The sequence below is a fragment of the Bolinopsis microptera genome, chromosome 6 (assembly GCF_026151205.1).
Source record: "Bolinopsis microptera isolate Bmic1 chromosome 6, MBARI_Bmic_1.0, whole genome shotgun sequence".
Lineage (NCBI taxonomy): Eukaryota > Metazoa > Ctenophora > Tentaculata > Lobata > Bolinopsidae > Bolinopsis > Bolinopsis microptera.
In genome coordinates this window covers 3,803,429-3,826,398 of record NC_087077.1, presented here as the reverse complement: position 1 = coordinate 3,826,398, position 22,970 = coordinate 3,803,429, and the positions used below count along the sequence as shown (strand labels likewise).

The following is a 22,970-nucleotide window of genomic DNA, read 5'->3' as shown; positions in this document are numbered from 1 at the left end:
AAGAAAACAAGAAATCCAATCGTAGCTTACTCAATCTTGATCGAGGGAGTAACTTGTCAAAGGATTAAAACTGCTGGAATGTTTTGTCAATTCAGTTTATCTAATACAATATTATTTACAGTACAACCATAACCGTCCAGCGGTAATCCGAATACAGAAACATTATCAGCATTAAATTTAAATCATCAAAAAGAAAAAAAATCTAAACGTCAATAAACAAAAACGTCTTTTGAAATTATTTAATAACAGTTCAAAAGCTAAAAGATTTGACCTAACATAGTCATCATGTAACTTCTCATAATATAGAGCCGCATAAAACAACTCTCAGCGCTGACTCATTCAGAGAATAATACTGAACTTGATCTCCTTGGAGACCTTGTTGAGGACAAGTCTACCGTCATTAGAGAGAGAAGCAAAAAGCCAGGGATCAGCAGTGGACCAGGCTACAGAGTAGACGGAGTCCTCGTGTTTGTCATACTCTTCTAATACACCCTCTCTCATCTGCTCCTGGGCAGGGTAGTGGAAATAGAAGTGAAGTATAAAGCAGAGTTTTTAATTTGTTATTCATACAGATTTGTTGAAGCGACGCAAAACATAATGATCAAATTTAGCGTTTTAACACAACCTCACAGGAAGTCACTAACCTTGTTGTGATCGATCTCCTTCTCCCCCTCCTCCTCCTCATCCTCCGTAGCAGGATCAGTAGAAGCAAGAGAGGCCACATTCAGTAACACCACCTTACTGTCACTCCCTCCCGTTAGTAACAGTTGATCTCGCAGATTGTACCTGTAGTAGTAGTAATTAAATAGTAAACCCGCGATGGGGTGGCATGTGCCTCAATAAGATATTACAAATATGTACATCAATTTATATTATGTTAAGCACATTATAATTCAACAATATCAATAATTATTGTAGATCCTTCACAATAAATAAATATAAAAAATAAAATTAATCTACACTACTCTAAAGAATCAATAATCTATATTATATTACCTGACTTTCCAGACCCAGTGAGAGTGGTTGAAGAAGGAGAGAAGGGGTTGTGAGCAGTTCCGGGTGTCCCAGAACCTGGTGGCACAGTCGTCTCCACAGGTGGCCATGTAATACTGTCTGTTGGGGTTAAAGTCCAGGTCTCGTACTGTCTGGGTGTGGGCGTTATCGAGTACTGTGGTGCACTTCATAGTGCGCAGGTCGTGTAGTCGGATGTGTTGGTCTGAGGCTATCCCTACTTGGTTACCTGGAGGTTGCCTTGGTTACCTGAACTGTGAGTAGGCTAAACTGGGGAGAAAGTGGGATATGCTGTCCTTCGGGCTCTTAAGGTTATTGCAGAGCCTCTCCTTTAGATTGGCAATTTTTATCAATTTCTCCAAACCTTTTAGAATTCATTATTTATTATGTATTTATTATGTATATAATTCAAAATCTAGTTGCCGTACTTGATATTTTGTTACCGCTTGTAGTTGTCAACAATACAGAACGTAGATCTATTTAAATTGTAACTTTGTTGCAAACTTTTCTTATGATGGCTCTAGCAAGTTGTTCATTGTTTGATGCCAAAAGAGATTCATAAATAGATCTAGTATAGATGCTAGTAGGTGGCGGTTCTAATACGTGAAGTACCAACACGTGACAGTAATTCTGGGGTTTGATTGGCCATTGGCCAATACTAAAAGCTGCTTGGTTATTCGCAGAACAATATGACTCACCTCGCAGTGTCCAAATCTATATTTAATTTAACGCTCAGCTCACCAGAGGAGTGAGGATTCCACCGAAGTGAAGTGGGGCAGCTCCTTTTTGGGAGTTCACAGAAACTGTGTTCCCTGACATTACTGTCTATCTTCCACTGGACCAGGGAGGTGTCTCCAAGGGAACAGAGAGACCCCTCACATCCCTCTACACCCCACTCTGTTGCTCGCATCTGGGAGGTTAGTGTTACAATTTCAAACGGAGAAGAGGTGAAATTAGGGGAAGTCTTAATTGGGCGAAGTTGTCTGGCAGCGAAGAGGGCCAAAGTATGTATCTGGAATTTAGCAACATTCCCAAACACACGACAATTTTCATACCTAGTGAGCAGCTTGAAATGAAAGAAAAATCAACGTTTCAAAAACCAACATTAGAGTTGTGAGCAGACACATGACCCAGCTCCTCCAGTTTAGGTTCCTCAGGTGCCCCACCTAGCCTCCACACTGTAGCTCCACTCTCTAGGTTCACCTGACAGTTACAGTTGTGAACTAAAGACTTGACAATATTCCGGAGATATTAAGCTTATCTAGAATTGTAAAATGTAAGGATTATATTACTGCAGATTTTGTCTCTGCTTCCCTATATATATGTGTAGTGTTTAGTGTGTACCTTACCTCTCTGCTTCCTTATATCTGTGTAGTGTTTAGTGTGTACCTTACCTCGCTCTCAACATGAGAATGACAGGTGGATATAAGGTCCCTGGAGTGAGGGGAGGAAGCAACATGCCACACCTCGCCAGCATCGTGGTGGTAACATCTGTCATTCAGCTCCCCAAACTCCTCGTCAAGTTCAAACAAGTGCACCTGAACAAGTCAACAAGATTGAAGGTTACAACCACAATATTATCTATTATTAGTAGACTCTCTCTTGTCTGTCCAGTTCAAGCTAAATGAACCATATAGTTTAAAAGAACATCAAGACCGAATTTGAAGGCTCGATACGATTAATACCACTACTAAGAAAGACTAATAAAGACTCACTATGTTGTCCTGTTTCATAGATTGAGTACCGACCAGAAAGGATACGACCTCCTGTTCGCCCTCCAGAGCACATAGTGATCTGCATCTGTGCTCGATACCATGTATCCGAGGGAGCAGATTATCCATACTATACCTGGATACGAGAGGTTAGGGCATGTAGAACTTACACAACATGCAGCATGTTTAACATACTCAACATGTTTAACATGCAGATCATGCATGTTTAACATGCAGAACATGCGGCATATTTAAGTTTAACATACATAACGTGCTGCATGTTGGAAACAATATTATGTCCTATCGTTGAGTATTGAGTAAAACATTTTTGTATTGTCATCTGAACTTCTATTGGGATTCTTGAATGAATTGACCTCAAAGCAGGCTTGAGTAAAACGCTATATAACGATATCAGATTCTGATGATTCGAAGTTAGATAAAACAGTGGGAAAATAAACTTTAAAAATGTATAGCATTCTATTATCATCAATCTATTCAAACCCAAAACATTCAACGCAGTCATAAACATATTATCAATTGAACGTATTTATTCTCGAGTGATACAATGAATTTATAGTAATGATTATGATAACTAGTTAACACGGAATTAGCTAATTAGCAGTTATTTTAAACACCATTAGTTGATACAATTGATGGAAAGATCATTAGAAAATAGAGTCTTATCAATTTATCATATAGAATAGTAGATCCAATACAACGTTATCGCGCAGAGTTATTATGAAACAAGTTAGCAATGGAGCAAGCACTAATCCTTTCCTTCAGGCCCTTTATTTGTACACAACAAAGTAAAATATTAAACCCATAATTACAGGAACCTAGGTTAAAATATGAATTAATTAAAACAGCAATCTGTTAATTGTAATCGTAGCTGCAATTCATAAGAATTATCTAACAGAGGCCGCTATTTTAGTAATACCCCATTAAATTTAACGTGACCTAACCTAAATTAATTTATAATTCTGAATGTGAGCTGGAGCGTGACTGACTAGAACTCTCTTGCTTGGACTTTTCGCTACCTGATAGGGGAATATGGGTTATTACATAGAATAGTCCGGACGGACTACAGTTTTCTTATTCTACATATTATATGTTGTAAGAACTAATAAGATAATAATTAGAAAGGTTTCACAAATTCTGTTGTTATCTGAATAGTCTTCTCGTTATCAACGTTTGAGGAATTTGAGAAGCACAAACTTTCTACAATTATCGTCACGACAGCCCCAAATTGGTTCTAAATCTCGGTACTCACTTTCGACGACTACTTTGTCTAAAATCCTCCTAAGTTTAGTATCATATTCTACCCATTCAGGAGCGATTCTCCTAGCTCGGTCAAGTTTTGGTTCTTTCGTTTGGGGATTGTTGCACTGTCGAAGAAAAGGGTTCAATTCGTAGAGCTTTAAGTTAAACGGATAAATATCGGTATTGTGGGGAAAACGATTTGAATTAAAACATTAACATGCACAATTCTGATATCAAGAGGTTCTAAAACTAAAGCTCCAAATATTATAGGTAACGGACCAGATCGATTGTTTTAGCGTTTGCTTTGCTGGAGTCGGAGCACCAAGTCTCGCACCAGAGCCACTCTTGAGGTAGTGAGAAGATGGGGACGTGGTGTATCATGTTGTTGGGCAAGTCCTGGTCCAGGTTCGCTAAACTGTTCGGATCTTGACTGAGTCCCTGAAATTATAGAATTAAGGGAGGATAACTTCCAGAGGAACAGTTACTGAAAATAATACCAGGTGCCAACAGAATTAGAGATAAATAACGTGTTAAAAACCCGAATAATGAGTTAAAAACCTGGTACTGTCCACGCAGCCTGTCACCGGCACTGATCAGTCGGAACTTCTGAAGGTCCACAACATACAGAGCACTGATGTGGTAGGATCTACCCATTAGGTGGTTCCTCCAGTACCCTTGCTTCCAGAATCTGGATAGTTTTAATTTTAAATAACGTAGCTACTTTTGGAAATTGAAGAATGGCAAAAAAAAACTGTCATAGATGAAACAATTGCTTTGTTCAATGCAGGATTCTGAGTAGAAAACAACGCTGTTACTTACTCACAAATGAATTCTATACAGTTTCTCAAATTGGTGTAGCATTACCTGAACCCGTCCATTTCCGGTCTGTCATCACAGAAAGGAGTATAACCGTAAGGAGCCCCCTTCAAATCCAGGTCTATCAGTTCCTTCATGTCAGCTCTTACTATCTGATCAGCGTCTGGGTCACGAGTTTCTTGTTAAGGTTTAATTACTTCTAATACATTTGGGATATTTCCAAATTTCAGCTTTCCGTGACCCAAACTTCACTGTTTTAACTGAATTTTTATTGAATGAACATCTAACAAGGTCACTGAGGAGTGAGGAATGAGGATGGCACAAGACACGATTGAGGTACTGAAACTAACTGAAAGTTCTATTTCCAAAGAAATCTTTGATTAACGAAAAATCATCCGAATATAAGAAGAGATTTTGGAAGATTTTTGGAGAGAAGCTTTCCTGCCGTCTCCTTGACCGAGTAGGAAACTTTGATGCAGAATGAAAATTTTGGAAATTTCAGCTTTCGCGACACAAATAAATGATACAGTTAACAGTAGTAATACTAGGCAGTCAAAGATGGTCGAACAGGATTGAGGCCTGTACAGTGTACAATGTGCAGTGTACACAGTGTACATTGTACATTGTACAATGTACGCAGTACATTCCTTCTTATAAGCTGCACTTACCAACAAATATGATTTTCTTGAGAGACATTGGGAAGAGTACATCAAGGAAAAGGATCTTGTAGCCCCAAATTATTCTCTGTTTCTCTGTTTGAGCGTTCAACCAACTGGGCCACTGGTACTGGACAAACTCGATCTGAAGTAACAAGTGATTGTTGGAATTTGGATAGAAGTTGTGAAAGTAATGATAGTTTTATAGCCCAAGATATTTGCTACATGCAAACACACACTCACTTTATTGCGAAATAAGCATCAATATTCAATATTTAAAGATATCACGCTCACCTCGCATCCCAGTTCCTTAGCAATGGTGGGGACGGAAGTGATGAACTTGGGAGACAGGAAGTTCTTCAGGAACCAGAACTTTACAGGGTTCTTTGTATTAGCCAGTACAGACTGCATCATCACTCTGAGATAATAAAAGCTTTGTATTAGCCAGTACAGACTGCATCATCACTCTGAGATAATAAAAGCTTTGTATTAGCCAGCACAGACTGCATCATCACTCTGAGATAATAAAAGCTTTGTATTAGCCAGCACAGACTGCATCATCACTCTGAGATAATAAAAGCTTTGTATTAGCCAGCACAAACTGCATCATCACTCTGAGATAATAAAAGCTTTGTATTAGCCAGCACAAACTGCATCATCACTCTGAGATAATAAAAGCTTTGTATTAGCCAGCACAGACTGCATCATCACTCTGAGATAATAAAAGCTTTGTATTAGCCAGTACAGACTGCATCATCACTCTGAGATAATAAAAGCTTTGTATTAGCCAGTACAGACTGCATCATCACTCTGAGATAATAAAAGCTTTGTATTAGCCAGCACAGACTGCATCATCACTCTGAGATAATAAAAGCTTTGTATTAGCCAGCACAGACTGCATCATCACTCTGAGATAATAAAAGCTTTTAGATACCACAGTTGCGTTGATTGAGAGAAGAGTTTCGAAGTCATAATTGAATTGAATCTTTAAGAAGTAATTGCTCCGAAGCAAGAAGAAGCAACGGAGTATATCTTGACTAAATAACTCTACTAGGCTACTTACCCTAACATCCTCTCGTACAAATGCCCGGAAGCCACAGAGAAGATATGTATCGTCTCGTGTACTGTACTGCCTTCTTCTTTTGCGTTACTTCCCACGATGCTGCAAATTAAAAAGTAAAATGATTGGTTATATTCACAGCCTTATTCTAATAAAACAAAAGTAACTTTCATGATTGTTTGCTCGATTCCTAAGATGAATGAATTTTAAAACGATCACTTTTGGTCATCCTATCTAATGCCGGAAAATTAAAACAGCGCTGCTATCTTATTTATATTATTATGTTCATAATACATGTTTAATGTTTATTCGAACTTAATCGGGGGAGCAGTGTCTAAATGGGGTTTTTGAGAAAGGAACTATTTAGTATTTAAGGGTTAAAACAAACGGTCAACATGGTTACATACAATGTAATGTTATTTTCAATAACCCTGTCCAGTCATTGACTACTGATACAATATGTTAAAAGAAGTGCTAAATACTGAATACTAATGCTCTGTTAAAAGTGCTTCTAATCACTGCTAATTCAGTGCTTCTAATCACTGCTAATTCTTCTAATCACTGCTAATTTAGTGCTTTACACATACGCGCTAAATAAAGACGTCCATTCGGGAAAGCCCCTGCAAGCAATCAACAATCAGAATCATAGTAAGATGAATCATAGATCAACCAGCTTAAGTAATATTGAAGCTAAAAGTAAAAAGTAGCAAGAAATAGCACTGATATACAGTAAGAAACAGCACTGAGCACACATACCTATTTCCTGCTCTAGAGAGATGAATATGTCAAAGAAATAGGATACAAAATACAAAATACAGTCTTAGAATGACAAGAATATCACAATTGAACATAAATAGTTCATACGCAGGACATGGATAATCTAAAAACTACTTATAAATTTACATCGATCAACTTGAAAACCACAAAACTGTTAACTGCTTACTGCATCCTACACGGATTATAACAAGAAACTTACTTTTTAATAGAACTCCATATGCCGGAGCTTTCAGAATTATCGTCATTTTGAGATTCATTCTCTGCAGATATGGACCTTTGAGCCATTCCTTCTTTCTTTGACGCCTACAAGCAGAATGCATTTAGTTTACTTGTTTAAAATTACATAATATATCAACTTTGAAACCTATTCTTCTTATGAATTATTCTCAGGATCCTCCCCCCGTGCTCACCTCGACAGTAATAAAAGTGCTAGTAAGATCCCCGACAGTGACGAGAACCTGTCCCTCCCCCTCCAGGTCACCAGGTCCTTCTACTCCTGTTATCTGGTAGATCTCCTTGCTGGGACCGTCTCTCAGAGACAAGGTCCACAGACCTGGCCCTGCTTTTAGCTGGAAGTATCCCTGAAATAACAAGATTCAGATCGAGTGGCTGGTACTACCACAATCAGGAAACATTTGGGAAATTCTTAACTTTGACAAAGTAACCAGGTGTTAAATCGGATTCTCACCTCAAGAGTATATTGGTAAATATTTGGTAAATATTTCCTACACAAACAAACATGAACCTGAAGCTGATATTTATAATAATTAAAAATGAGTTCTCCTCACCAGATTAGCCATAACGATGGTATCGTGTGAAGTGTCCCCGGACGTCAGGTCGTACTGGAGCCCCTTGGTAGGGTTATTGTATCTGGTGGGGTCGTGACTGTGGCCTTCTATTACCAGGTATTCTAGTGTATACTCAGCGTAAACACCTGCAAGTTAAAAGTTATTTGTATGTTCTCTATTTTATTGATAGATTCAATTTATATTAGTAGATTTCTTGAGAACCATCACGATATTATGGTTTATTGAAAAGCCTTGCAATGGGTCACCACTCTGCGGCTTATAATGCTAATATTGTTTCTTACGGACCAGTGTCAATACTACGCCAATCTTTTTCTACAGAAATCTTTATTGCTGATCAAATTTGTATATTTCTTATAGATCGGTCGCGGTCGCGGTATCAATATGATAGTTTTCTAGAATACCGGCAACTGCTAATCATACTGAAAGAGGGGCATGTTGGTCACTCTGCTGCTAATCTGAAATTGAGCTCAACATAGCAGTCCAGAGTAAGACAAAATGTTATATGCGCGCATACGTGGCAGAATACGTGGCAGAGCACGTGGCGCCCACGTGGCAGAACGCCCCAAACCTTTTTCCACATCGTTGAGACGGATGTTATCCAGATCGTACGGGCTATGGGTACTAGCCACCATCCAGTTTATAGGAGTGGACAGGGACATAGTTAGGAGGAGGTGGGGCAGGAGATCTGTAAACCTGACCGGGAGTTTGTTGTTACGCACGTGCCATGCAACAGAGAGGCTGGAACAAAACTTGTTTAAATTATTATTAAGTCCGAACAAAATGTCATCAAAGTTAAATTAGGCATACCTGCTGCCTGTATCTGCTATGTTGCCATCTCCATTAAAACGTAGTTCAGGTTCCAGCACGTACCGGTAAAACCTTTTAACCGGTATCTCAGACAGCTTATCTGGAATAATACAAATTGTTATTTTTAGGCAATTTTACAGCAAAATTAGATGGCCCGATGATCTTAATTTCATCCCCAGTTATTGATTGAAATATTAAAGATATGCTTGTAGTACGTAGTAACTGTAAGTAATACTGTGTAGGTTGTACCTATGGGGTTAAGGAATATCCTGAGAGTGATGAGGCCAGCGGAGTGAAGCACGTGCAGTATTTGGGATATCTGCTGTGCTCCAGCACTCAGGGGGTCTAACACTGCTTCTACCTGGAGAAAAATAGGAGTTGTATTGTTATTTGTAATCAACAGTGACAGGTAATAGTACCAATATGCGAGAAGATGAGACCCATGTCTGAGAAAATTTTTGAAATAAAGACAACAAGTATAGTAGTATAGTAGTATACCCTAGTACACTAGTACACTAAGCTTAAGTATAGTACATAATGTATTGGGGGGGGGGGGGCAACCATATTAAAGTATATTAAAATGTAGGATTTTTCCCGATTTTGACCCGGGGATATACTTTAATATACTTAATATACCTACAATATACTTTAATAAATCCCTATCTTCTTGGAGGCCTACATCAAAAATTATTGCCCTAAATAAGCTTGAAATGCAATTCTTAATCGATTCCAAAAAGTTCTTGAAAAAATATTGAAAACTGATGGAGTTATTTCAATTTTAATGAAGTCATTTTGGCTAGTATTCCTAACCGAGATATTATGTGCAATTTTCCCAATTTTGTTCATGGAGGTCTTTTTACTTAGTATCCACTATATTCAACAAACACTGAGTTATATCTTTCACATAGAGTTAGTCTCATTAAAAAATATTGAAATTTTATCGAATTTGGGCTAAAGCGAATTTGGGCAAAAGCGTATGCCCAAATATGGGCATACTTTTTAAAGCTCATAGCTCAGCCAATTTTTGACCAATCTGGATGGAAATTCATGTACTAGTCCTAAAACAGGCTTATCTTGCGAATATGAGTGACAAATATAGTTCATCATGTAAATCTTAACGAAGAATATAAATCTTCTAATTGTAGGTATATTAAAGTATATTAAAATGTAGGATTTTTTCCGATTTTGACCCGGGGATATACTTTAATATACTTTAATATGGTTGGCCCCCCCCCCCCCCTGTATTATGTATAATGTATAATGTATAATGTATAATGTATACTGTATACTGTATAATGTAAACTGTATAATGTATAATGTATAGTAGAACCCACCTGGAAGGGACCATCTCCCGGTACGATAGCAGCCGAGTGTTCCACTTTCAGTTCAGGGAAAGATATCCTCTTTACAGGCTCCTGTCGCCTCAGTAGGGAGGCGGCTCTCATCACCACGTCACTGCTGTATCCAGTCATTATCTCCTTCAACTTCTCTGCGAGTTGAGATTCAGAGTTCAGTCGTTCAGATTTTACATAAACACTATCAAATTAAGTTCTATTCTACTGTTTACTTTGAAGTAGGGTAAATCTTTACGGTATTTTACATCTACCAATATATTTCTGTAAAACCTGCGCCACTCCTCAGCTCCAAGGTCTCAATCAGCTGTAAGTCTTCCGAAGAGGCGCGATGTAGAGGCGTTACTACGCGACCATTACACAGGACTGCAGTGTTGCCATGGGTCACGTGTAGTACCACGTGGGCGACTGCTGAGTGCTTCCTGGTGGTTTATTAACTCAATAGCTGGTAGAACTAACACTTCTTTATTTGGTGAAATGATTTAAGTAGCATTCTTGTCCAAGATCTTTTACAAACGAGCAAAGAAGAAAGACTTTCTTAGAAAATTCCTTACTTGACTATCTCAGAAAAGTCGTCACGTGATCTCTCTTCCAACTCCACGTGATCACCTAGCAATACAGCCCTCATTGTCACCACTACCTTGTCAGAGGGCGTGTTCTGTAGTACTGACCACACTCTGTAGTTCATGTCTGTATCAGAGGTAAAGAGGAGGGTGAACCTACTCTGCTGTAACTAGGGGTGGTGGATGTTAACTTTATTGGAATTATTTTATTGTGTAACTGGGAGGTTGTTGGTTACTTATAGTCTTAGATGTTAATCATGTTGAAAAGCTATATCTGTATACTGTTTAGCTCTGGGCAAGTATTTAGATTTATACGTAATTATAACTAAAAATGGTTTCAATCAATAAACCATAATTATAAATCAGTAAATATTGACATTGTCCAACAGTATCCTGTCCATCATGGCATGGTAACGATAACCCCCTACATTGTCATTATAATCTATAACTTGAGAGTTTACCTTTTCAACAGATAGAAGAGTTGAAAGAAGGAGCTGTTTTCCTTGAGATGACTCGTAATCACCTACTATAACCATGGAAACGGGGGCTTTCTCGGCACCCAGCCAATTACTCTCCTTTAATGTCTCGTCTAGATCAGTATATTGGGGGCCTGAAAGTCATCACTCATAATATGAGATCCCCCGCATTATGTAGTTTATTTTAATTCGTTCCAGCAATTTTATTTAGGGTTCGACCATTGAAAGTAATTTTTTAAAAAGCCCTGGATTTAAAGTAGTCGTTAAACAATATTATGCGTGTGTCGTGTGGTACCAGATTTGTCTAGATCAGCCAAGGGTAAGGTGTAAGCTTTAGGGTCCATTATCTGAGGGTTGTGCCTGGGTAGGATACTGGCGTCTTGCATGTACCAATCTGAAAATAAAACCAGTATTAGTTTCTGAGAATCTAAAGCAACAAGATGTTAGTTAAGTGCAATACACTGAAGTTGCGTGTAATCATTGATCAAGGTTCAAGTTATTATCTGGGATTCTGGACCACTTCAAACAGAAACCGGAGTGTCCGCCACGCTGGAGTACGGATGGTTGTTATTTCTCCGTCTAATTTATTAGGAATCTGTAAGAGGGGTACAAGACTGACGCAAGAGTTGAGGTGCTGACCTTATTATTATTCAAATTATTCTTCAAATTTCTCAAGAATTTTCCTCTCTCCATTTTACTTGAATCATACATTAGATATTCCAATATACGTATAGTATTACATTACAATTTTAAGAATGCTCTCGGAAAGTTGTGGTCGGATTGCGCTTAAATTTTACCGCTAAGTGTCTCTTGGTAGTTTACTAAGTATCCAGCTTTAAAACCCCTTATAAAGTTATAAACTGATTTCCTTTTTCAATATAACAACATGTAGTTTATTAATGTGATTCAGATTCAGTTTCTGCTGTTTCTAAAATGAGCTGTGTCCGTATTTGTTAATAAATATTAAATAGTTGAGAGCAGCAACTGTATTATATCGATTAATATTAGGACGCAATGAAACTACCGGACCACGATGTATGGGGACTTGCCACCCCATGGCAACATTAAAATATATCGACTCTGTTACCTTAGTTCCCAAAAATTTGTGTGCCATTATATTGAGCACAATTTATTTGAGCCCTAAAAATTTGGGCAGAAAATTTGAACTCATTTGGGCGACCGAAAATTTGGGCACAAATTTTTCGAAAAATGAACGATTTTCCACTAAAATGTCAGTTAGATATTTGCCTTAGTTCATTATTATTCCTTATTATTCCAGTCATTTTGCTTTCAATATTAAGCATGTAGGTGGTAGTCTGAGTTGTTTCACATTATGAAATTTACGATCTGCCCAGTAACTACTAAAAAATACAGTGATGATGGCACCAGGCACAGTACAAAATGATAGATATACAATAGTGATATTTAGTCTCTCAATCAGATAGTTTAGTCTACTTACACTCAGCATATCTTATCATACCCCTTTCACATACACTTATCATTATGACGCCTCAACAGATGGTCGAAAGGTTTGGAAGAAAATTAGAAGGTTTACATCATGATCTATCAAACTAAGCGGCACATACGCTTAGCTTTGGGGGAAACAAAGGTGTACATAATTGTGTGTAGCGAACTACTGTAAACCCGGACCAAAGGTCTTGAAGTCTAATTCCAGTTATTTCTATTCATTTAAAATATAAGCCTTTTTACTTGGTCAAGCCATGAATGACAGATTAGAAAACTAAAATTTCAAATATCATTTCACTTGGATATGAAGAAAAGGCCATCTTTCTATAGATTTCAGGGCCACAGGCCAAATGCCAAAAGTTTGGTTAGCAAAAAATTTAGCAGACGGAAAAGATTTATGCAATTAATTTGGTCTGCAAAAAATTTGGGCGAGAGGCCCGCTCAAATTTTTGGTCGCCCAAATTTTTGGGAATTAAGGTACATCGTTTCCTGTTAATATAAAACTCCGTTACAAATTGAACTCAGATCTGGCAATATGCAGTTTACTTAATGCAGTTTACTCAATACTGTCACGTTGTTTTTGCTCACGAGCCACTCAATAGTCTTATATCAGTTCATAATAATTCAATGGAGCACTAAGTGTCAATTCCAAGAATTGGGAGGTCTGTTACGTTGATATAAAGACTTTTATGGTATAATTTTGGGAGTTCTGGAGTGGATCCAATCCGGGGACCCATCGAAAGGACTTGCTACATCTTTGGAGTCTAGTAACCACAACTGACAACATACGAGGAGTTTGAGTTAACAGAACCATGCCAAATAGAATCTGGTTATTACTTGTACTAACTCTGTTGCCTCTTTACACAGGTATTTAAACCACGTGTAACATTTAAATTGATGTATTCCTCAAATAATATCGTTGTTCAATCGTTCATTTTTTCCGAATGAACCATAATTTTCGCGTTTTTTTATATATTTTCAGTGATTGGATCGAGTCAAATTGAAATGCATTGTGTTTGGCCTTTTGATATACACATGAACTGCGGGGTCAGCGGGGTCCTTTGTTACGGCACTGAATCTGGTGCATGCGCCAGCGAAACTTCATATTTGGCTTTTAGATTTAAAGTAAATGTGCGACAAGGGGTCAAATTTATTCATTTTCTGAAGGGCTGACATAAAACCATTCAATCAGGCTACGAGACATTCTACTTGCTTAACAGTAAGGGAGCCAATGCTACGAATGGATTTGGTCTATTACACGTTCAGATTGGCGAGATCTCTGGACCCATTCTATTTGCTGATCACTATTCAGACTGTCTTCCAAACTACATCTGCCAGCAGTTAGGGTACAAGCTTGCATCCGGGTTCTTTCCCAATTTGAATCCCAGGAACACAATCGTTACGTTAGAATTTAACGACGTTTCCTGTTCTGTGGATCAAAATGGTACTGTTTTATCCACGTTTGAAATCAAACCAACGGAGGAAAGCTTGATTAAGATAGGCCTTCCACCCACCAGTTATCTGTTTTGTGGACCTTTTGAGGACAGTTGTCCCATCGTGGAGAGGAATAATTTCCTTAAAAGATTGTGCACTGAAGATTTTGGATTCACAGTGTTTAGTTGCCCCTATTCTGACACGATGTACATATCAAAACCTGCATCATTTGTTACCACATTCAGCTCTATCTGTAACAATGACCCTCATTTCTATCAGTACTGTGGGATCAAACCATCACAGACCTTAACAAATGGTGCTGTGTTCTGTAACGAATACGTCTGTGAAACTGAAGATGACATCGCTTTGTTCTATGGTGATGATACTCCTGCTATTTCTGCTTCGTCGAAAACGATCTGTAATATAATTAAAACTCAATCTGACGAATATGGTCGTTATTCGCAAGGCTGTGATAACCTCAATCTACCAGAAGAATTTTGTGCTGCTGGAACTGAAAAGGACACAATAGTTGAGTTAAGGGGAGGCCTGAAAATGGCTAATTCTGCGGTGTGTGACGGATGGTGCGATTTCCATTATGATTATGGCTGCGAAGACGAGGCTTTGTGTGGTGGCTATCTGTACGGGATGTACTGCATTGGCTGGGAACAAACAACATATTACATCAAACCAAATGACGTGTGTAATGGATATCCGTCTTGCGCAAATAATGAAGATGAACGGAACTGTCCAGATCTTGACTCTTTGAACAGCCAAGACAAATGTTTAAAATACTCCCATCCATCTTCCAAGACACCGTATTTGTTGATTGTCCCTATTTTGAATAATACGAGGTGTGGAGTTCCTTTTGCACATGACTCAGATAATACATATTTAGATCCTGTTTGTGCGAACTTCCTGGATCAAACAAACTGTACGGATACAAATCGCTCATCAGTGATCTGTGATATCGGAGGATACCCCTCAACTGTGTCTAAATACTTTGTGTGCCACAGACTTGGCAGAGTTCCAGCTCTGTGTGATAACAGAATAGACCAGGTCTGTGAGAGAGTGTCTCTAACCTGTCAGCTGCATAAGCACCAACTGTGTGATGAGATAGAGGACTGTGTTGATGGGTCCGACGAGAAGTTGGCCATCTGTTCCTCCAAGACGGAGAGGGTGTGTGACAGAGCGTACAAGCACGATCACGATCTGGAGATACCTCTGTCATGGCTGAGGGATGGGGTGGAGGACTGTTTAGACAGGATTGACGAGGAGGATGGGTGGCTTACTTGTGGTATTGGTGCAACTAAACGATATGTCGTGTCAGCCAATCAACCCTGCGAGGAGGTTTTCCTTTGTAAACATGATCAAGTAGCTTTTGTAGAGTTCAAAAATCTGTGCGATGGGATTGATACATGTGGTAGTGAGAGGAGAATGTGTGAGAAGTCACATGGGATCAGCCGAACATTTGACAATGCAATGACTGTCAAGAAGTCAGCTGGAGTTGAGAAAGTGTTGATGTATTGCTTGCCTGGTCTGGAGCGTCTGCAGGAAGCAGCAAACCATTGTGTTATCAATGAAGTCAACCTGTCCGGACTTGCTGTTTTTGGAGTTCGACCATTTTTAACGTTAGTCCGTCCTGATACGGGGGGGATCAGGTACCAAGTGCCGGACATCACGTCGACTAAGTGTAGTTTTGGATATTTTTCACTAGACCCACCCACCCCCTTTGCGGTACTAACTGTTTTTTTGGATAATACGTAAGACACCCACCCCTTTTGCCGTACTAACTGTCGAAAAATCGTGGTACTAACTGTTTTTTGGAATATAGAATAAGATACCCACCCAGAAATTGCTTTTTTTTAAAAGAGCTCATTTAATTTTTAAAGGAAGACTTTACAAAATTTTAAAAATTAAAAAAAAAACCCAAAAAATAACTTTTAAAAACCTCAAAACCCATTCCCAAAATTGAAATTTGAGGTAAAATGGGTTTTTTTTGGGGTTAGACACCCCTTTTAGTACCATGTACTAACTGTTTTTCAGGAAAATGGGCAGTAGACCCACCAGTTAGTACCATGTACTAACTGTGTTTTTAGAAGAAAAAATGACCCACCCACCAACGTGATGTCCGGTACTAAGTGTATGGATCTCCCCCCGCCTGATACAACTATTAATTGTGACTACACCTTTGGAGAAATTTACTTGATACTGAGTTGTGCAGGGTTTTGTGAAGACTCGATCTGTCCTTTAAAAAACAAGATACAGTACGATTCATGTCCTCAGCAATATCCTCACAGAGTTTACACAGTCACTAACAATACTTTCCTTTCTTTTGTCATCAAATCAGGAAATGAATACAAAAATGACTTTTACCGCTGTGACAACAACATTTGCTTAGACTATGACAAAGTTTGCAACGTAGTCGATGATTGCGGGGATGGTTCTGACGAAAGACTTTGTACCAATTTGTTTGTGTGTGAGTCTAAGGAGGAGCTGATCCCAATCACTGAAAAGTGTGATGGAAATATTGACTGTTTTGACTACTCCGACGAGTGTAACTCAGAATGCGGCAGAGAGATCTTAGAAAACACATTCCTCAAGTTGTTGTGTTGGTCTTTAGCCTTGCTGGCCATTATTCTTAACCTCATATCCCTCTACAGTACTTCAACTGATTTCAAAAAAGAAATGTCAAAAGCTGCTCTTAACAATAAATTGCTGATTCTTCTGATAAATGTAGGTGACTTGCTATGCGGGGTATATCTGTTGAATATCGCGGTTATGGACACCATCATTTACGGGAGTAGCTACTGCTCTGAACAACTTAACTGGCTATCAAGTGTTCGTTGCTCTGTTATAGGAATCATCAGCACAGTCGGATACGAGATCTCTCTGCTATCAATGACAATGCTTGGGTTGGTGAGGATAATGGGAATAAGAAATGGAACACAAATCAGAGATTTAGCCACCAGCTCAGATATGCGCAGTATTTGTATAATTGCAACGTCTATCGTTCTGATGTCTATTACTGTAGCCGTGGTTCCTTTGGTACCTCAATTTGAGGACTTCTTTGTCAATGGCATGACATACGAGCCATCTACACGACTTTTTATCGGGGCTCCGGGGAAACAAATCCATCTTAGCATCATACAGGAATACTATGGCAAAATTAAAGATAAAAACCTCAAATGGAGAGTTATAAATAATCTAGTTGATGGTATGTTTTCGAGTGATTATGGAGGTGATGCACTTGGTCGAAAGAAACTTGAATTCTACGGCAATGAGGGGGTTTGTCTATTCAAATTTTTCGTAAAATCAGACGATCCGCAACGAGTCTATGCCTGGGCCGTCCTAGGAATGAACATGATTTGCTTCGCAATAATCTCGGTATGTTACATCTTCATCAACGTTGACACCAGAGCAACCTCCAAAGTGCTGACTAAGAGTAAGATAGGGGGACACGAGATCAGGAAAAGAAACAAAAGATTACAGCGCAAAATAGCTCTAATAATCGCGTCAGATTTCCTCTGTTGGCTACCAGTTACCCTAGCTTCTTGTCTACACTCGTTGGGTGTTATCGACGCAACTCGCTATTATGCCCTTATCTCAATAGTATTCCTTCCCATCAACTCTGTTATCAATCCTTTATTTTATAACGATTTCTTCAATTCGCTAATGAGGAGGTTTTATGAAAAAGTGGTACGATTTTATTCTCGAAAGGGGTTACATCCGGAAGAAAATCCAAACATCGAAGACGCCCAATTTAATGAACGCAATGAAGAAATTCAAAATGAAGTAATATCGTTACGAGAACTAGTACAGCCCCCATTACCAGCTGAGTAAAGTATAAGAGGCTCAGAGACAGATTAATAGGACAGGCTAGGGGGGGAGGGGGAGGGACTAGGACAACCAACAGTTGCAGAAATGACTGCAGAGTGCAGACCTATTAAGGAAGGTGAAATCGCCGTTTGCCCGCAATGCATATGCCGTTGGTATCACATTTTGTTAATTGGTTACTATGTAAAATATTTGAAAGTCAATGTCATTAAAACTGTAATTAATTAGTAATTATATAAAACTGTAATTAATTGTTAGTTAAAACCATTAAGTTTACATAGCATAGTAATATGTACCAACCTAAAATGTTTGTCTTATCATTGACCTCCCCCAAATATACTGCACGCTGTAGTTTAGGTAGTTGAGCTTGCAGGGTTTCTAGAAGAGTTTCCTCAGCTGAGGTTAGGTCGTCCAGCACCACGCCGTTTACTACCATTGACGGGGCAGCTAACCCTGCAAATATACATATATATCATGTGTAATTATGTGTCATACAGTAGACACTTGTAATACCTGGTAATTTGTGGCAATGCTGTTAAATACGTAGCGTTTCAAGCAAACGTATGCATACGCAAACGTATTTGTCACCGAAAATTAGCGTATTTCGATTTCCACTGTGGAGTAGGAACGATTTTTCACAATAAATTTTGATCTTCGCGCGTATTTCGGACAAATTTTAGACGTATTCCGGACAAAATTGAACAGGGTCTAAATTTCATTTTTTTCGGGCTTATTGATTGGAAACTTCACGTATTCTTACGTATTTCTCTCGAACATTGAATACGCCGTATTTTGAGCCAATTTTTTGACGTATTTAACAACGATGATTTGTGGAAACCAACACTATAAAGTTGAAGTAATTGAAGAGCAAGGGAGGGTGATCATTATTTTCGGAATAAATGAAGAGTGGTGCTGAACCCCCTCCCCATATTTTGTACTCAGTTATGTATTAAGTGGTAATTGCAAAATACCTGAGGATAGAAGGAGTTGGTTTCCCGCCACAACCAGGGGGTTATTTTCTGAGACAAACTCATCTGTGACCTGCAGTCCCAGTAGATCACTAAACTCAGATCGGGCGTTGTCAAGTGTCAGTCCGTCGTCAGTTAGCTGGAAAGTGCTTACTGTTAGAATAGAAATATTGGAAACACGAAATCAAAATTAACTGTAAAAATTTGCGTCCAGACAAGAATATGCCTGAAGAGCCATGTCAAAGGGGAAAGTTATGGTATTTTCAGTCCTCATATATACATGATATGAGTTATGATCAGTATGTAATATTGTAACCCCACCTCGACAAGGAATTCACCGACAGCTACCCGTCCCTTTGTCTCCATGATCTTGTTTATCATCGCGGGGATGACGGAGTCAATGTTACTTGCACTCTCCTCTGAATCCGAGGTAAATATCAGACCTGCAACCAGAAATTGTTACTTCAGAAAATATTCCTTCTGTATCAATTAATAATACTGCGAAATGTTTGCAGTGCAAGAGTTAGAGTAATTAAGTTAGTTTCTAGAAGTTTGCCGCATAAGTACCTATCCTAACAGGAGCATTGTTTTCCAGCAAGGCAGCGATAAGATTAACCAGTATCTGGCAGGAAGGGTGACCGGGTCTGAGTAGGAAGGCCACGTTGTAAAGGTTCCTGCGGAGTTGTTTTAACATTCCGGGGTAGGAAGGTCGGAGTAGTTCGTGTAGTTGACCCGGCCAGTGCGCGTATTGGGGGTCCTTCTCTAGGTCGTTAATGTACAGCACAGCTGAGGAGGGGATGGAGGTGAGGATATTGTTGTTTAGATGTTGTTCTTAATGTTGGGGATATATTCAGTGTTTGACAACTAGCATATAAGATTTATGGGTTCCCACATTAGACAATATCTTAGTGTTCTCCCAAAAACTGTCAGGATTTAAATTTGAATAGTCGAAGCTTGTGTCAGTAGTCAGTAAATATACAACGATAGCTAAGTACATCGAACTGTCACATTACGTCAATCATTGGAGAAATATACAAATAACTTTGACGAACCATCGTCCCTCATATCAACACCATATTTGGTAGTGTGTTTGAAGAGGTCTGACTTGAGGAGTTGGTTGATATCGGAGAATGATATGTCTAGTGAGGATAATCCACCTACTGTCTTGGCTTCAGAGCGGAGTTTTTTCAGCAACCTAAACAACATACGGATTTCTAGAAGTTAAGACGATTCAGTCAATTAAAAAAGTTATAACTTTCTATCCGGAAAAAGAAATATATATCGCTATGATAAGTGCTAAAACAGAAATCCGCACTTAAAGTAGATATAAAACTATACTTACGTGAAAGGATCTGCACCTTCTAGATCAATTAACATGCCGTTAAGAAGTAACACACTGCTGCCGGGCTGCACTCCGTACCTCTCCAGTATTTTCTGATTCTGTGAAAAATATCTGATTTAGAGATTCTATAATGAACACCGACCACTGTTCATAGTACAGTTTAGCACAGTTTAGAACTGTTTTCAGGTTATCATGTTCACCCATTCAAAAAGATCTAAAATTGTATTTAAGAAATGAGATTCAACTTGTAGCTACCTGTTTTACTTCCGTTTTGAGTTCAGGTTTGACGACTGTTCTGCTGAGTGACCGAGCAAGTGAGGGCAGATTTTGAGAGTATTTGGAGAGGACGGAAAGACTTTCTCCAGCAGCAGCACTTACCACTTTCTGTGCAGCTTGGTAACCTAAAATAAAACATAGAATATCTGGCGAACAGTTTTCCTTTGAAATATGAAATAACTTAATATCAATAGGAAGGTAGGTTCAATAAAGGTGAATACTATAGCAGTACTAAATGGTAAGGAGACTACATCAAACACGAACCTAGATCAGCAATTTCCCATGCTTTAAGTGGCAACATGGCATTCTTGCTGTCAGTGAGAAATTCCTTGAATTTATTCAAATCGTCCACCTTATCAGGATATTTCTGTTTCAAATACCCAAACCTGAAACCATCCACTTCCTCCTCCTCCTCACCACTCTTCAAACCCTCTTTGTTTTCCTCAGTTACAACCGTATCATCAACAACGTTATACTCTGTACTTTTAACAGCGAGTTCAACACCATACCCAGATAGTTGAACCTTTCCAGCTCCTGGCTCGTAATTATGTCGGAACACGTAACTTATCTGACCTAGATCGGCCAGCCTGATGAGCTTCATGTGTCGCTCATGACACTGGTACTTTCTTATATCACAGTATAGTATAACTTGAGTTAGTTCTGGATTGTCTCGGTATACATGATCGTATTTTATAAGTTTAACACGATCTTTGGAGGATGAGGATGATATTAGCTGTTCAGAGTCTGAGGTCCAACAGTGAGGTTTGGTGGCTATCTGGAGGAATATGTTGCAGCCCAGATTTCCAACAACTGACTCTGCTATCTGAAATGTTTGGAATTCAAACAAGTGAATTTGAAGTGGTCATTAGAAAAAAACTCCTACAGCTAATAATGAGAGATGGGATGATTAAATTAATGGCCATTTACCTTATTAAACATATCCAGCCTTGGAGAGTACTGCCTGAGAGATAATGACAGCTTGAGAAGTGAAACCGATACAGTAGGTAACATCTCAGATGCAGCTTCTATCAGCTCTTCGTAGTCATCTGAAATTTGTTGTTGGTCAAATATCGTCTAAAATCTGATATAATATCTGAAACTTAAAGAAGATTTTGCCTAGAGAAAATAAATACATTGGTCACAACAAAAAGTGCTGCCAGAATATTAGGACTAGATGTTTTACTGGTGGAGGTTATCAGTTCTGTAATTAATATGACAGGTTGTTTAATCTTCAACATTCCATCGAAATAGCCGTATAAAGTTTGCAGCTAATCGACTGGTGATGTGAATTTGTACGGTGTAACTTGCGCCTTGATTGGCTTTCAGCCAATACTCGTCTAGATCAGAAGGACAACTTCTGGAAAACACCATGAGGATACGTACAATTTAAAATTTATCCTCGCCGCGCAGCTGAGCGCGCAATATGTATGCTGGAAAATGTGCTTTGCAATATGAAATCGACAAGCGCGTATCACGAACAATAGCTCGCACATGTGACCGATCACTTACCTTTTTCTGAGGAGCTACTTTCATCGCCTCCGAACTCTTCAGCAAACTTGAAAAACAAAGCGCTGTCTTCCTCGGCAAAGAACTCACTGAAATGTTTAGGCGTTTAGTTCTCGAATTTAATGTGCGCAAGGAAAATAGTGCATAGCCATTCACACAATTGACCCATTTAAGTGATACACTTTCAGGAAATGTCAGGATTCCCATTCGTAGCAGGGTTGCAGACTTTATAAAGTTATGTATTATATAGGATAATGTTTGGGTGCATAGTGATCTGTATCTGTCGACTCCATTTCAAAAGATACAAAAAAAAACCACCGCAAACCTGGTTTCTAGAAAGAGAGGAGTTCCACGCCAGTTTGCGTTCAGGACAGAGGACACGTATTTAAGGTGAGATACTTGAGTTAGAGATAACAGAAGAGCAACACATAGCTTCCAATACATGGCACGTGGTTACGTCACGTGACGCTTTTCAAGAGTTATCAGTATTTGGGACTTTCTTCTTATCTCATCCTGTAGCGTGCAATTGTGTTTAAAATTGTCAGCGTTTAAAGAAATTTTAATTAAAAAGGATTTTCATGTAGGATCAATTATAATAAGCACAGGAAATAATTGATTATAATATTGTTGTGTATGGATTGGATAAACAATGACAATTTATGTTTCAAACAAATTCATGTATACAATAAAGCATCAATCAATGTAAGTTCAATATCAACAAATTTCAAAACAAATGAGATTTAATAAACAAAATTAACAAAATTGATCTAGAAATTCAAAAATCTCATAATAATAATATACAACAAACAAAAAACATCATCTGCTTTTTAATGTCCCATTTTTA

General features: G+C 38.6%; 3 protein-coding genes across 4 annotated transcripts in view; all 3 read right to left on the bottom strand.

The window, feature by feature from the left end:
* The window catches only part of LOC134816440 (40-kDa huntingtin-associated protein-like), a 47,589-nt gene that overhangs the window by 22,541 nt on the left and 2,078 nt on the right, over positions 1 to 22,970 (bottom strand). The gene's annotated exons all lie outside the window — the stretch shown is intronic.
* Positions 86 to 2,860, bottom strand: LOC134816638 (EARP-interacting protein homolog). Its single transcript, XM_063825574.1, has 7 exons — positions 2,727 to 2,860; positions 2,406 to 2,549; positions 2,116 to 2,214; positions 1,753 to 1,921; positions 997 to 1,240; positions 645 to 786; positions 86 to 507 (listed from the first exon to the last, which is right to left on the bottom strand). The coding sequence occupies exons 1-7, from the start codon at positions 2,850 to 2,852 to the stop codon at positions 340 to 342; spliced, it is 1,092 nt and encodes a 363-aa protein (XP_063681644.1). The 5' UTR covers positions 2,853 to 2,860; the 3' UTR covers positions 86 to 339.
* On the bottom strand, positions 3,133 to 22,641 carry LOC134816627 (UDP-glucose:glycoprotein glucosyltransferase 1-like). Of its 2 annotated transcripts, XM_063825560.1 has the most exons (30): positions 22,452 to 22,641; positions 22,130 to 22,215; positions 21,548 to 21,666; positions 20,885 to 21,443; positions 20,600 to 20,745; positions 20,345 to 20,442; positions 20,055 to 20,197; positions 19,570 to 19,788; positions 19,324 to 19,445; positions 19,006 to 19,141; positions 18,335 to 18,487; positions 11,595 to 11,693; positions 11,285 to 11,433; positions 10,815 to 10,993; positions 10,534 to 10,682; positions 10,243 to 10,397; positions 9,158 to 9,269; positions 8,909 to 9,008; positions 8,670 to 8,794; positions 8,081 to 8,226; positions 7,703 to 7,873; positions 7,492 to 7,595; positions 6,519 to 6,617; positions 5,750 to 5,873; positions 5,468 to 5,600; positions 4,848 to 4,962; positions 4,542 to 4,671; positions 4,263 to 4,421; positions 3,994 to 4,108; positions 3,133 to 3,760 (listed from the first exon to the last, which is right to left on the bottom strand). In XM_063825560.1, exons 1-30 carry the CDS (start codon positions 22,568 to 22,570, stop codon positions 3,696 to 3,698), a joined length of 4,329 nt encoding a protein of 1,442 aa, XP_063681630.1. In that variant the 5' UTR covers positions 22,571 to 22,641; the 3' UTR covers positions 3,133 to 3,695. The 2 variants fall into 2 exon arrangements, with proteins under 2 accessions (XP_063681630.1, XP_063681631.1); XM_063825561.1 differs by lacking the exons at positions 3,133 to 3,760; positions 3,994 to 4,108; positions 4,263 to 4,421; ... (2 more) ...; positions 5,468 to 5,600; positions 5,750 to 5,873 and adding an exon at positions 6,101 to 6,265.

Excerpts from the sequence above, each read along its gene's own strand:
- LOC134816638 (XM_063825574.1), bottom strand. The coding sequence starts at position 2,852 with ATGGATAATCTGCTCCCTCGGATACATGGTATCGAGCACAGATGCAGA. Across the intron at positions 2,215-2,405 it reads ATTCTCATGTTGAGAGCGAG|GTGAACCTAGAGAGTGGAGC; the intron begins GTAAGGTACACA and ends TGTAACTGTCAG. Across the intron at positions 508-644 it reads AGGAGATCGATCACAACAAG|GAGCAGATGAGAGAGGGTGT; the intron begins GTTAGTGACTTC and ends TACCCTGCCCAG.
- LOC134816627 (XM_063825560.1), bottom strand. The coding sequence starts at position 22,570 with ATGTATTGGAAGCTATGTGTTGCTCTTCTGTTATCTCTAACTCAAGTA. Across the intron at positions 19,142-19,323 it reads TCGGTGAATTCCTTGTCGAG|CTAACTGACGACGGACTGAC; the intron begins GTGGGGTTACAA and ends AGCACTTTCCAG. Across the intron at positions 8,795-8,908 it reads ATAGCAGATACAGGCAGCAG|GTTTACAGATCTCCTGCCCC; the intron begins GTATGCCTAATT and ends ACTCCCGGTCAG.